At 33.7% G+C, this 15,640-nt stretch overlaps 2 protein-coding genes and 2 long non-coding RNA genes across 7 annotated transcripts; 2 read left to right on the top strand and 2 right to left on the bottom strand.

Annotated features, from left to right (window-relative positions):
• Positions 1-452: 452 nt before the first annotated feature.
• Positions 453-2,516, top strand: LOC116029611. The gene is made up of 6 exons (XM_031271661.1): positions 453-537; positions 629-684; positions 829-952; positions 1,055-1,161; positions 2,273-2,342; positions 2,437-2,516. Exons 1-6 carry the CDS (start codon positions 453-455, stop codon positions 2,514-2,516), a joined length of 522 nt encoding a protein of 173 aa, XP_031127521.1.
• On the top strand, positions 2,273-15,334 carry LOC116031492 (replication protein A 70 kDa DNA-binding subunit B-like). Its single transcript, XM_031273721.1, has 11 exons — positions 2,273-2,342; positions 2,437-2,596; positions 4,541-4,605; positions 13,047-13,194; positions 13,344-13,626; positions 13,738-13,834; positions 13,937-14,067; positions 14,151-14,229; positions 14,307-14,439; positions 14,547-14,707; positions 14,790-15,334. The coding sequence occupies exons 2-11, from the start codon at positions 2,516-2,518 to the stop codon at positions 15,235-15,237; spliced, it is 1,626 nt and encodes a 541-aa protein (XP_031129581.1). The 5' UTR covers positions 2,273-2,342; positions 2,437-2,515; the 3' UTR covers positions 15,238-15,334.
• On the bottom strand, positions 3,617-4,616 carry LOC116031518. Its single transcript, XR_004100605.1, has 2 exons — positions 4,569-4,616; positions 3,617-4,404 (listed from the first exon to the last, which is right to left on the bottom strand). It is a non-coding gene; the product is annotated as an uncharacterized LOC116031518 (long non-coding RNA).
• LOC116031501 lies at positions 4,675-6,712 on the bottom strand. Of its 4 annotated transcripts, XR_004100603.1 has the most exons (4): positions 6,607-6,712; positions 6,435-6,500; positions 5,112-5,186; positions 4,675-4,816 (listed from the first exon to the last, which is right to left on the bottom strand). It is a non-coding gene; the product is annotated as an uncharacterized LOC116031501 (long non-coding RNA). The 4 variants fall into 4 exon arrangements; XR_004100604.1 differs by lacking the exon at positions 4,675-4,816 and having other exon boundaries at positions 4,912-5,242; XR_004100601.1 differs by lacking the exon at positions 4,675-4,816 and having other exon boundaries at positions 4,912-5,186.
• Positions 15,335-15,640: the final 306 nt, after the last annotated feature.

The following is a 15,640-nucleotide window of genomic DNA, read 5'->3' as shown; positions in this document are numbered from 1 at the left end:
TTTTTTTTTTTTTTTTGGGGGGGGGGGGGGGGGGGGGGTTACATAAGAGGGGCAACCCAAAGCAAAAGCAATCTCACCAAATCCTCTCTAGATACACCTTATTTTGCAGGTCATGTTCTTAATATGTTAAGAGAAGACTATTGAATGAGTTATACTATAACTTTAATATAACTTATTAATATGTTAACATTATTTTTTAAATGATAAAGGAAATTTGCATCTACTATATTGAAGTGTGTATAAAATAAATTTACAATAATGTAATAACCTTCAAAGGTTCAAACTATAGAGGTAAATCACATTAAAAAGAGAGTGTTATTTAAAAGTATTAATCATTTCTAAATGTGTAAATAAATTTAGATATTAGATACTACGTATTAGATACATCAGCTCGTCATTCTAGGAGTGCTCTGTCTATACCCCGAATACACACTGCTAGTAAGTGGAGAGAGATGCATCAAAGAACATCGGCGGCTAGTCGGCGGCCGTCTGGAACCGATGGCTCCGATTTCTCCTACCGAATGGTGGTCGACTCCCGTAAATTACCTTTTTCCCTTTTCAAGTCTGTTTCTGTTAGGGTTTTGTGATTTTCTGTTTTTGATAAATTAATTCGTGTTTTTGGTGTCAGGATATCAAAAAGTTGCCAAAGGAAAATCTCGACTTTCCAAAATCATATTCATTCAGGTATGAAGAGCTTCAACCTTTATTTACTTGCTGTTGATTGCAATTGCCAGAATTGTTGTTTTTCATTTGCTAAGTTGGTGTGGTCGTGAGTCTCTGAGGATTGCAATTGTTTCACTTTTACTTGAGCTGCATTATTAATTGCAGGCTATTGTTCAATTGATAATAGCAGCAAGCACATTTTTGGCAGCAGCAAAGACAGAGACTTTGGACGGATGTGCTTTCTCTTCTGTTGCATTAGGCTTCATCTCTATTATAAGTGGGGAATTAGGTATTTATTATTCATTATTCTCCAATTCTTGTCATTCTCAGGTAATGAGTTAATGGTTGTGCATTTTTCATTGAAAGATAATGTGTTCTTTTTGTGCTGAAGGTCGAAAGCGCAGCAGATCAAACTTTTTGAAGTTTTATGTGCTAGGATCATCGGCAGCTATAATATTGCCTGCTGCGTGTTTTGCTAGGAGTCACAATCTTTTGGAGGTAAATTTACAGGATCATTAATCATTTACTGTTTGATACAAGACTGATCCTTTCATATATTTGTAACCTTGTTTCTATAGCTTGAAGTTATAAAATTTCTCTGAGCAAGAATGACTTTGGGAAGTTTGAAATTTGTTTTATTCTTTGAAAAATTCAACCAGGGTTTGCAAAGTAGAGGAATATGGGAAAGAATTTGTTGTTCAAAAATTAAATATTGCTGTAGGTGCTTGTGAAAGAAATTCAAATTCAATGGAACAACTACAAGGTTGTGTGTAGAATTTCACTATCATATTCGACAATAGTGCATGATCTTTTAGATATATTTAGTGCAAATAACCCTTCAAAACATGCAATTTGTGATGAAGAAAGTTTATTTCTTATATATTTCTCAAGACCTGACGTTGAAGTCATTGATGTTGCCTTCCCTCTAAATCTCAGTGCAATGCTGCAGACTGTTTAGTCCTGCCTAGAGAGATTGTAGTCTTAGATGGAATCTAAAATGTGCTTTCTAAAGGACAAGATTGGCTAATCACTGGGTTTTGGCATGTTAGCATGGTAATCTACTAATCTTGAACAAGAAGACTGCCAATTTGTTCTCAACTTCTATACTTAGAATGACAACATAGAAATTTTCTCATTTCTACTCTTTTTAGGTGAAAATGATCTACAAATGCGCTATAGAGCCAACATTTTTGTTCAATCCCTTTTAGCTTCTTTGACAAAGTATGCATGTGTACATTTGTGTATTGTTTGATGGTTTCTTAATTGAAAAAGACAATTCAAGCCTAGTTATTATGGTGTTCCGTGGATGAAACAGAATCAGTTGTTACATGAACTTAGAGTGGCTTTCTTGAAGTTTAAACCTTTCACTTTACTCATAGTTGGGTATTTTGTCATTTAGCATATTTTACTCGGTTTCTCATTCTTATACTTGTATTTCTTTTTTTACCTTGGTGATGATTATTATTTATCCCTTTTCAAGTGAGGTGGTTTGATCCACTTTTTTGTTTAACCCTTGAATATTGACTTTTTTACTGCTGTTGTCCATATAGATGAGCTTCTTTTGAATTGTGAATTTTAAAACTCATTTTTATCTTGTGTCTTTTTTTAGGTTGTTCAAAATTTCAATAGCATGCTGCCACCAAACCTTGAAGTCGTGAAGATTATTGCTACTATACTTGGTAAGCTCTCTAGATTAAGTCCGAAATTCCTCTAGATAATTACATAAAATGCCCAGTGTAATGATATACACTTTACTTTCTTTCTTTTCTGCAGGATTTGTGATACAGATCTTCTCAATTGCTACAACAGTATCGCTCATTCATAATATGGCACCTCCTAAGAGAGCTTCTTGATGACTGGCACGAATTCAAGAATAGTTAAAAGTTTAGTGATCTATCGAGGCATCTTCCTACCATTTTCAGCCCCCACTCAGGTATTTCCCAAACAGTGAATGAAAAACAGAAGAAAAGCACCATACTTTCACTTTATTGTAACTTTCTTCTATCCTTTTTATTAATGTAATTTTGCAGAATGTTCTGTGTTGTTCTCTTGGATTAATTCTTACTGTCCAATAGTTACCTGACTTGTGGATTAACTTTATAGGACAAAGTTTTGGTTTAGCTTTAAAGTCTTTAACTTGAATAGTTACAGCTTCCTGGTTTTTCAACTTCCTGCTGTGGATGTTGGTTTGTGCCCAAGTGAATGGAGAAAATCAAGAAAACTGGGATCAATTTTATAGAAATTAGGAAAAATGACACTTTTAGCCCCCTAAGTTGTTTGCCGCGTATTTTGGCAAATTACACTATGGACTATGGTCTACCTTGCATTGTAGACTCTTGTCCAAATATAACCTTCAAATTCTTTATCTGTAGTTGACACATTCTGTATAGTTTCTGTACTTGTAACTACATGTACAGAAATTGTTAACTGCAGATATAGAATGTGTTAACTGAATGTACAAAATTTTTGTATCAAAGTTCACAATGTAATATGAACCCTAGTCCATGGTATAACAATTGGGTTAGTAGAGCTAGGCTTAGCAATAGGGCACACCCCCATTTTTTGAGTACTACTGACTCTGTTACAATGTAGTATCTGTGCATAACTACTTTCTCAACCTACTGAAGCACAAAGAGACAGCAGCACCTCCACTGAGACTCGAACCCACCCCTTTCACATGGGGGTGCAACCGGGTGTCACTAGACCACAAGGTCATTGGTTGTGTCCACATTTTTTAGTACAACATAAAATAATATATTATTTAAATTATACAATTAAGTTGTAAGTTTGTATATTTAAATATCCAGTTAGTCTAACATCCATAAAAATTGTACTAATTATGTAATTAATAAGAAATAGGAACATAAAAATACACAAGAATACTTAAGATATGTGGTTATTTTAAACACAACTAGTACAATATATCACTATAACATATAAAAGCTCAGTATAATTTGCCCAAGACTTTTTCCGATGACATTTCTTTGTACCTTGTGCTTTTATTGATGTGCTTTGCAAACAGAATGCCATATTTGCCCTTGCCGATGATCGACCTTCCAATTTCAGGCTGCTTAAATACAACTTTGACACTATTTTCATGGGCCTGCTTTGGATATTATATACGCACACTATCTAAACATAATTTAGGCTTCAATATTATATTATAGTGATTACAAAAATAGTTTGGGTCTTGTGACGCTATAGTGTTTTTGCTTTTGTGGTGGACCAATTACGAACAAAATGTCTTGACACATTATTATAAAAAATAGTTTGGATCTTGTGCCACTATAGTGTTTTTACCTTTGTGGTAGGCCAATTCCCAAAGCAATGTCTGCCACATTACAATTTTTAATAAATAAACATACAAAAGAATATATGGAGAAATATATTATCGTTTCTTCAGTACCATCTTTGTGGGCCCAACTACCCACTTTTTTTAAAAAACTCTATAATTATATCATTTCGAACGGGTAACGTCGGGCACCAAACACAATATTCCAAAACATATAAATAACATAATATTTAACTGACAATGAAAAGGAACACAATACCGCAAGTTACGGGAAAATATGTTAAGAGAACTTGTCTCATACTAATGCTTTAATTATTGTAGTCACGGACCTTTCTTTTTTGAAAGTGCTTTTCTGAGTGCACATAAAATACAGCCTTTCTCCACGAGTTTGAACACCATAATATACCTCAAATTCCCTGAAACCTTCGAACTCTACACTGCTTTGCAACCTGTGAGTTCATAATTATTTATATTCATCTGCTTCATTAGACAAATTAAGTAGACCATCTTTATTCTTTTGAAGCACTTTTACAGTAACTTGCCACTTTCATGGTGTGAAATATGTTACATTACTTCTTTTCTCAGTGCAGGAAAAACCTTCTTTTCAACGTACCTGTAAACAGCGGCATGGCTTGCATCCATTCTGATAGGTGAGAATTCTNCTTCACAACCTGTTAGTCTAAAATTATATCTTATGTTGTGAAAGTTAAGTTATGTTCTTGGTAAATCATTTTCTTTATGAACTGAATATGTTTGGGGAAAAAACAGAGAAAGAACCTTTTGTTATATCATTATTATTAATTTAATGTATACTAAAATACATCTTCACATTACAAATGTAATTCTACGCCGCTTCACAACCTGTAAGTCTAAAATTAAATCTTATGTTGTAAAAGTTAAGTTCTGTTGTTGGTAACTCATTTCCTATGTCAACTGAATATGTTTGGAAAAAAAAATAGAGGAAGAACCTTTTCCATATCGTTATTATTAATTTAATGTATACTAAAATACATCTTTACATTAGGAATCTACATATACAAATATTTCTGACATATATCTTGCACATGACAAAAAATGTATATAATCTATAACTGCATATATTACAAAGAACAATACGCGAATATCCAAAAGAGACAGAATATAAATTCAAACTGACCTTCAAAATATATGATAAAGACAACATGAAATAACTAGCCAAACCCATCCACGGCAACAGCAAGGTGAATATGAGCTCCAACAAGAAATGAGGGGTAAAGAAAACAAAAAAAAATTATTCTGTTTACTTCTCTGCCGAATGAAATGTTAGGGAAAAATGAAAGGAAAGGGTTTGCCCGGATCATCTTCTAATAATACATGAGACAGAAATATAGTAGGAGAATTCGGTACAATAAACACATGAGACAGAAATATAGTAGGAGAATTCGGTACAATAAACATGTACATCAATAATAATATAGGAGAATTCGGTACAATAAACATGTACATCAATAATAATAACAGAACATAAATTGGCAAGAAATAATTCAAAAATAACAATATATTCCGAATATAAATGAGAAATCTGAAAATAACAGCCCGGTAATGGAAATGGAAACAGTAATGGAAAAACCCAAGTCGTATATAACACAGTTTCCTTAAAACCAATTCGCTACCTCCCATATCCATCACTAACTCATAACACCATCATCATTATTAAGTTACCATTAAACTTTAAGTCCCCCTTTAATCCATCGCTAATATACTCATAAGCTATTAATCATCCAAGAATCACCATCTCATAATCCATTTGCCAACATCCATATATAATCTTTATCTCAATATTTCCATATAACAATAAGAGAATTCAGCTTGACGCAGTCCGAAAGTTTGAGCCGGTAAAGATAGTTCCCGAACTCTTTTTCACTTTAAATTTTTATGGTAGAACCCCAACTCATAGTACTTGATGTCCATAAAAAGTTTTGATCATTTTAATCCGCGAATGAACACAGAAAATTCCATCTTTGCCCTTGGCAGTGTGCTGTCCAGAATTTTTCTCTCTGGACCAGTTTTGGAGAAAAATTCGAAAACCATACTTCCACTACTCCGATCATTATGAAATTTTATATGCGGGTTCTAGACTTATTGAACTACATATCTGAAGAAAATGGCATCAAAATACCTTACCAATTTTTCCCAATAAATTTCGGAAGTTACTGCCAGAGACTACCCTGATTTTTCTCCAATATTTCCACAAGTATAAGCTCTTAACCAACAACACTCCATCAACATACAACATCTTGTTGTTGTGATACATACATATCCATATACATACATCACACGTATATATATATACTATATACTAGCACTTCTAACTTAGATATTTAGGCATATCAACTACCACTTCTCATCATCCCAACAATTTATACATATATATATATATCAACCAAAAAAATCAATTATCCAATTTCAAGTGACTACTCCAACTTAAGGGATTCCTTACCTCAAAGTGGTCAACAATTCCTTAGAAGTGATCTTGGATGATTTTCCCCAAATTTCACCTTAAATCCTAGGATCAAATCAACACCAAAACAACAAATACCAAGAAACTAAGCATAGATTCATGATCTAGGAAGGAATATAGAGCTATTTACCGAATAAAATCGAAGATTTACCGAACAAATTGAGAGTTGAGAAGGAAATTTGGCTATGGATCTTGAAGATTGGTGAAGAAGATGAATTCACTCTCTCTCCTCTCCTCTTGAACTCACGAATGGGAATGAAGAAATGGGAATATTTGGCTTTTATATTTTCCCATCACTCTTAGCTTATAGGATAAGATTTGGGAAAAATATAATAAAATAATAAAATATCTCCACAACATATCAGTTGTGGTCCAAACAGATAAAGTTTCGGTGGAAAATAATCCAGATAGAATAATTTCCGAAACTAAAAATTTATTCCAGACTAACCCTCAAAATTGGGCTAGGTTCGGTACACCGCGAAATTTAGCGAGGTACGATCAAAATAAATTTTCGCTGCTATGAGCTGATTTAATTAAATAGGAAATTCAAGAATAATAGTATGGTGTCTAAAAATCCATTTCCTATGACAAACGGGTCCGAATACTAGCTCTTAAAATTTTTACGGTTCGTGACCGAGACGTACGATCGCAGCTTAATAACAACTATACTCACTTATAAAAATTCTTTTGAAATATCTGAAGATCATAACTTATGAATGTCAACGCCTTAGGATAAAATAATAATGTTAGGAAAATACGGGGTATTACACTTTTGTTTATTTTATTTATTTTTCGATTCAATTTAATTATATAGTTATGATGAAAATAACTGAAAAAATAATACAAATATTAAATCAATTATAGGTTTATAATTCAAATAACAAAAAAAAAAGTATAGGAAACAAAATCTGCTTTAAAAAAAACGATAAGACAAAAGAAACAAATGTTCAAAATTTATTTTGTTATTGCATAGGATAGTGGATGATGAGCCATAAATTTTTTTCCCAACGAATTTTTTAACCATGTTCATTTGTTGATATTCTTTCAAAAGATAATCTTAATTGGCTTTACCCAAAAAAACTAGACCTAACCAAATAGGCAAATACAACCAAGCCATCCCAATTTTAGACCGATGCAAATAAATCAACCATAAACCCGATCCACATATGAGCACGTCAGCACCCATTTATTCGAAATTATTTACTCCATGCAGCACAATAATCAGGATGTGTAGGATTCAAATTCCAAATTTCAAATTCCAAGTGCACAAATAAAAATGAAGATTTTCCATGAGAATTATTTCCTTCTTGCTCCTTTATTTGTGTTGCAAGTAGGCAACCATCCAAAATTCTAAAGTAAAACAAGGATTGGATTTATCAAATGAAAAATGTAGGTTTATGCATGATTGAACCGGTGTGGAAATAAACAAATGAAAGTGGGATACAAAGCATGCATTTACAATTCAAAAAACTCTCCTCCCATGATCTCAGACAATATAATACTAATAAAAAAAGAATATAATATAATATAATTGTTATCTTGGTATTATAATAAATCATTACTATAGTGATGTAATGGGTACATTTGTAGAATAAAATTCCCATTCATCCATTTACAACTTTATCTATACAAAATATCAATTTCTCCTACTAATTCAGGAGAACATGAATAAACTTTTACTCGATCAAATCAGAGGTCAATTTCTCATATTTGATATCACAAAATATACATTTCAAATGCAATATTATTACCAAAAAATAACAATTGGTTACTGCATCTATATTGACTATTGTTTTAAATAACATTAATTTTTAAGTTCTATTTTTTTCTGTACATTATATTGGTTTGTTTTCGTTACGTTTACGTTTTGTTAATTTTAATTTTGCTTCTGCGTGTTTAGCAAATATAGTTATTTATGATTGTTCAGTGCTTAGAGTTATGAACAACCGATTAAGAGGTCGTACAAGATTTACGCAAGATGAATTGCGTGAGCGTAAAAGAAATAAAAATAAAGACGCATGGAAAAAATTGTCCCAACAAAATCAAATAGGCGAAACATCAAACAATCATAGTAATGCCTCTGTGGATGACCAATTGGCGATTTCTTCAGGTGTGAAATGTCATCCATTTACGCATTTTTGTTCAAACGTATTTGAAAGAACAAAAATCGATTTATTAGTTGGTGTTGACTTTTTTTTATTCTCATTTTTTCCGCTCGTGCTGCGGCCAACAAAATGTCATGCGCTTTTGACATTTGGAAATAAAACACACATGAATACAATTGTGTAATCAGCAGGCGCATTGCAAAATGATGCAAAAAACACATTTATGTTATCCGCGATTCCTGATTGTATTTATTGTGGAGCGAAGCGACTTCAATATGAACCTCCTGGATTTTGTTGTTGTAAGGGTGAAGTTGTTCTTGTGGCGAACGGAATGCCACCGACTTTAAAGGCATTATACACCAGCCCTGATAAGAGCTACAATAATTTCCGTTCGTGCGTTAGGACTTACAACAACACGTTTGCTTTTACTTCGCTTGGTATTCATAACTATGAAAAAGATTTGTGTAGGAGAAATAAAGGCATTTATACTTTCAAAGTGCAAGGACAAATTTACCATTTTATAAATGACTTATTGCCTGATGGTTGTCCCCCCCGCAATCTACAACTCTATTTTTACGACACTGATCATGAAGTAGAGAATAGAGTTTGCGAAGTTGGTCATTTAGATGAGAAAATTGTCTCAGATCTTATCGAGGTCATGTCTCACAACCCATATGCTAAATTCTTTCGGAGTCTTAAGGATCTTGTGCATTCTGATGAGTTTAGCATTTCGCTGCAATCATGTCCTTCGCTTGACCAGAGGATTTATAATGCACCAACAACTTCTCAAGTTGCTGCAGTGTGGATTGAAGATTTTGAGGGCTCTGGAGATAATAGGAACATAAGGGTATACGCACACAGTGGTCGTGCTCAGAATATCCAATATTATTATGGTTGTTATGATCCATTACAGTACCCTTTGTTGTTCCCATTCGGTGATGCTGGATGGCATGAGGGTATTGAACGAGTTTTTCCAAACAATACTTCAACTCGCAATACATATGCCAGTGCATTGTATATCAATGCTAATGATGTATCAAATGTTGAAGAATTACTTCAAGCTGAGGAAATCGTATTCCGAGAAGGGAAAAAACGTCGTTCAGTATCTTGCAGGGAATATTACGCATACAAATTTCAAATGCGTTCAGGTGACACATCATTATTACTACATACTGGCAGACTGTTTCAACAATTTATTGTTGACATATATATCAAGGTCGAAACACAACGTCTTGATTATTTTAGGAAGAAACAACAACTTTGTAGGTCAGAGAATTTTCAAGGGTTGGTTGACAGTGTCAGTACCGGTGCGGTATTTGGTAATGATGTTGGTCGCAGAGTTATCTTACCTTCGTCGTTCATTGGAGGACCTAGGGATATGCGTGGGCGATATATGGATGCGATGTCACTTGTCCAAAACTTTGGTAAACCAGATTTTTTCCTAACTATAACATGCAATCCAAATTGGCCAGAAATTAAACGTCTTTTGGAATTCAATGACGAGGCACAGAATAGGCCAGATTTGGTTGCAAGAGTATTTCATGCTAAATTGCAAGAATTAAAGAATGACATTACAAAAAAACATTTCTTTGGTGAGATTTCTGCATACACATATGTGATTGAATTCCAAAAAAGAGGTCTTCCACATGCTCATTTCCTTATTATTCTCAAAAACAAATCCATGATGGCGTCGTCTTCTTTTGTTGACGAATACGTGTGTGCAGAAATCCCAAATAAGGAAACGCAGCCAACGTTGTATGACCTTGTAAAAAAACATATGGTTCATGGCCCTTGTGGTTCTCTTAATCAAACATGTCCTTGCATGGTCCAAAAGAAATGCCAAACTTCACCCTCTTGCAAAAGTAAGTACCCTCGTTCATTCTGTCCTGATACTAGGTTTGATGATGACTCATACCCTATTTATAAGAGACGAAATACCTCTTTTTTTGTTCAGATTAAAGGGTTTAAGCTTGACAATCGATGGATCGTTCCGTATAATCCTCAATTATTGTTGAAATTTGATTGCCACATAAATGTTGAGGTTTGTGCAACCATTAAGTCTGTCAAGTATATATACAAATATATTTATAAAGGCCATGATAGAGTTCGCATGTCTTTGGCTGATAACATGAGCGATTATGTGATTGACGAGATTAAAGAATACCAGAATGCACGATGGATTTCTCCCCCTGAAGCTGCATGGCGAATATATGGTTTTGCAATAGCCGAGCTAAAACCCGCTGTTATTCAATTGCAAGTGCATTTGGAAAATTCCCAATATATAAATTTTTATGGACATGAAAGAATAATTCATATTGTTAGTAGGGAAGAAGCATGTCGTACCATGTTGACAGAATTCTTTTCTATGAATCTAGCAAATGAATATGCGAAAATGATGAATTTGCTTTATGTTGAATTCCCTTGCCATTTTGTTTGGTGCAAATCAACAAAGTCTTGGAAGCCAAGGAAACAACTGAAGGTCATCGGTAGGCTTGTAACTGTTAACCCAACTGAAGGAGAACGATACTATTTGCGAATGTTGTTGATGAACGTAAGGGCACCCACATCGTTTGAATCCTTAAAAACTGTTAATGGTTACTTTGCTGAAACTTTCCGTGAGGCAGCTGAAAAACTCGGACTTCTATCTGGAGATTCAATCATTGAACAATCACTAGATGAAGCGTTGCTATTCCAAATGCCATCGAGTTTGAGGAAGTTATTTGCAATGCTTCTGATCTTTTGTGATCTTTCAAATCCTCGTTCACTTTGGATAAAATACAAATCTTACATGTGCCAAGACTTCTTAAGGAATGGATTGCACACGATTGATGAAAGTGAATCATTAGTCCTCAAGTTGATTGCAAACAACTTGCACAAAATGGGCAAAAACTTATATGATTACAACTTGGTTGATACGTTTACTGAACTTGATATAGCAACAACAATGACTCATGAAATAATGTATGAGCGAAGTTTGGAAGTTAGCGAGTCTGACTTGGCAGGCGTGCAGAAGTTGAATGCTTGCCAACGTGCAGCATTTGACACTATCATTGAAAATGTCTTTGCGAACAAAGGCGGCATATATTTTGTTGATGGACCAGCAGGGACAGGCAAGACTTTTCTATATCGATGCTTACTGGCGACTGTTAGATCTAGGGGTTTTCTTGCTCTTGCAACTGCAACTTCTGGAATCGCCGCATCAATACTTCCGGGCGGTCGCACTGCACACTCTCGTTTCAAATTGCCACTCGATGGGGATGATAAACACATTTGCAATATAGGCAAACAAACTGCTAAGGCCCGATTACTCAAAGAATGCAAATTAATTCTTTGGGATGAGGCTTCGATGGCAAATCGAAAGATTATTGAGAGTCTTGATACAAGCTTAAAGGATATTATGGAGTGTAATGATTTATTTGGTGGAAAAGTCATTGTATTTGGAGGTGATTTTAGGCAGACACTGCCAATTGTAAGGCATGGAAAAAAAGAAGATTTTATTGAAGCATGTTTAGTTAAGTCAAGTTTGATATGGCCACACATTCGACGATTGACTTTAACGCAAAACATGCGTGCACAGGAAGATCATACCTTTGCTGATTATTTAATGAGGATTGGTAATGGTTCAGAAAAAATGGATTTGCAAAACAAGATCAAAGTTCCATCTCATTTTCTAATTAAAAATAATGGTTGTAGACCACCATTAGACGTTCTGTTTGAATCTGTCTACCCAGATTTGGGCTTATTTTCCAATGATCCATACTCATTGATGGAAAGAGCAATATTGACAACAAAGAATGAATTTGTTGACGAAATTAATTTTCTCTTGTTAGACAAGTTCCCTGGTGCAAATAAGACTTACATAAGTTATGATGAACCAAGCGATTCAAAATATTTACATTGCCAAGATTATTTACACACATTGTCTCCTGCTGGATTGCCTCCACATATGTTGTGCTTAAAAAAAAGATGTCCTGTGATATTACTAAGGAATCTCAATCCATGTGAAGGTTTGTGCAATGGTACAAGGCTTATATGTGATGCGTTTGGAGATCATATCATAAGTTGTGTTATTGCAGTCGGAGAATACAAGGGTAAACATGTATTGATACCTAGGATACCACTTCAGACATCGAAGGATGATAAATGTGTCATTCCATTCAAAAGAACTCAATTCCCGATAAAAGTTTGCTTTGCAATGACAATTAATAAATCACAAGGTCAAACCCTAGATTTTGTGGGAATATACTTGAAGGAGCCAGTTTTTAGCCATGGGCAATTATACGTGGCAATGTCGCGTGCAAAGACTGCAAGTTCATTGAAAATACTTATATGTACAGATGATAGTGAATCCATTGTAGCAAGTTTTACACAAAACATTGTTTACCGAGAAATTATCAAGTATATTTCAAGATGATACTAAAATAATTTATTATTGCTGCATCTTTTTACAAGTAAGCTTGTCATGACTTTTATTCTTCTTTTGTAGTATGGACGATCTTGTGTTGATACCAGCTGTTACTGTCGATTTACATGCATGGAAATGCAAAGTAACAGTTGTTCATAAACACAGTGTAAGAGAATCGAGATCTTCACCAGGCAAAAAATACAAACCAATTATATTTCAAGATTCTGAAGTAAGTCATTCATATCATGCAAACGAATAGTATTTATATATTCAATTCATGTATTTCTAAAATGTGTATTCTTTACTCCATATTAAAGAATTTTACATACAACAACTACCATAGCTTATAGACTTTTTTAATCTTGTAACTTTGTGCAGGGCAACAAAGTACAGGCAATGTTATATGACAATGAGATAGACGTACTTGATGAAAGGTTGAAGTTACACTGCACATACACTATCTCAAATGCATCAGTAAAACCAGCTAGGGAATTCATCAATTTGCCAGACCCAAATTATAGAAATTTGTGGAACATTACAAGGAGAACTATGATTGAAGATGTTGTTGCTGGAGATGAGATAAACATCAACGAACCGGTTCAGCCACACATAACCCCATTCTCAGATTTTTACGCATGTTTGTCATCTCGACAACTGATAAGTAAGCTTATTAGTTTACTACTGTTATCTATCATACTATATTTCTGCTTATATTTCTCCAAGGTATATATGCCAGCAACCTCTCCTGCTATTTTCCAACTCATGACTACAGATGTGCTAGCTATTGTTATTTGCAAACTACCACGTCAATACATTACGACAAGGAATGGTCAACAAAATATTAATGAGTTTGTGATCATCAATGAAGAGTATTATACTTTAACTCTTACTTATATTCAAACTGATTATATTTTAAATCTTAATTGTTATGCATTCTATTTTATAATATTGTTTTTTTTGTTAATGCAAAGATCAAAACCTGTTATCATCACTCTATGGGGCAACTTTGTCATGACTGAAGGAATTCAAATTGATTTACAACTTAGTCAAGGCAAATTTCCGATTGTTATTGCTCAGGGAGTTCATGTAAATGCATTCCAAGGTACATGATGTTTTTTTTATATAAATATTTAATACTATTAACGAACATATTACATTTTTACATGTGTTTTACTACTTAAATAGGTATTACACTGAGTACGAGATATGATACCACTATCGAAGTAAATCCACCCGGACAACATGCAACGGTTCTTAATAAATGGTATTTCTTCCAACTAACTTCCAAAGTATTACTTAATATTTATGTTGATTTATAAAAATATGATTTTTATTTCACAGGAAAGACAACAACTTAAGCGTTATCTACAAAACAATTGTAGACAAAACTTATCTTGACTCTTTTCTCACACTCTCAAACGCATTGCAACAACCAAAGTGCACCTTTGCTGAAATTGACAATGAATTAAAGCAGGTATAGAGTAATATATTTTTTCCAATTTCTCTATAGCATACTATAATGATTAACAAGCCATATTCTTAAAATAACTGTTTTTATAACACACGTCTGTTTTCCTGTAGAAACCTATTGCATGGGTTAGAGGGAAGCTTAGAATGAAGAATGTTGGTCCGCTTGAGTATTATATTGGTTGCAACTATTGCAACAAGATAGTGAATTCCATCGAAGGATTAAAACTCCATTGCTTATACTGTGGCCAAACTGATGGTCTCACTGTCAGGAGGTATACAAACAGAATATACATCTTATCTATTATGTTAACAAGTTAACTTTAAACTTATTTTCACTCTCTTTGCTCGTTGTAGGTATAAGTTAAATGTTGAAATATCGGATGGTTCTACAATTGTGCAAGCTATTCTCTTTAATCATGATGTGCACCGGCTAATGTTGTTAGTTGGAATTGAAATGCCAACAACTGTTGAGGACAGTGAAATATTCCAACAAAAGTTAGATGCTATTGATTTTGTTGTTGGTCTAAGGATAAATGCTCTAAATGAAGATCATCCATCGACATTGACTTATTCAGTAGCATGTATTTGTAAGGACATAACAAGAGACACTGGTGAACAACAAGCAACACCACATGCACGTTCATCCAACATTGTGGAAGAAACTTTTACGGTGGGCAATCCAACAAAGAGAAGGTTAGACTTCGATGAATCATCAAAACATGCTACTGACATTCTAGAAGATGCTACAAGTAAAGAGAAATCAGTAAGTCTTGATAAAGGTAAAAGGGCAAAAGTCGATTAAACAAGTTAGACGATAAACTTTTTTTAACGCATATGTACATTATTTATGGCTTGTATTTTGTTATCCCTCTTAAATCTATTTAAAATTGTGGTTGTATTATAAAACTTTTTTCTTAGACGCTTATAAATCATGCATTACTTAATTATAATTATTAATAAAACATCTTTGTAATAGTCCTTCCCAGGAATCTAACAATTTCAACTGGAGTCAGCATGTCATGATGAAGCTAAAAAGATAACATTTTTATTGAAAGCTGTTAAACATTTTAATTTCAATCAATAAGCACCCATAGCAAGTATTCATTTGAACATGATTTAATTAGATGGAAAAATGAGTAGCTAAAAATTTCATTCATAAAATTAAAGACAGGATAACAAGCTTAGCGTACAGATTAAAGAACTTA

This window comes from Ipomoea triloba, chromosome 1 (assembly GCF_003576645.1).
Source record: "Ipomoea triloba cultivar NCNSP0323 chromosome 1, ASM357664v1".
NCBI classification, from domain to species: domain Eukaryota; kingdom Viridiplantae; phylum Streptophyta; class Magnoliopsida; order Solanales; family Convolvulaceae; genus Ipomoea; species Ipomoea triloba.
Note: the sequence above shows the minus strand (reverse complement) of the source record. Positions and strands in the feature narration are given on the sequence as shown.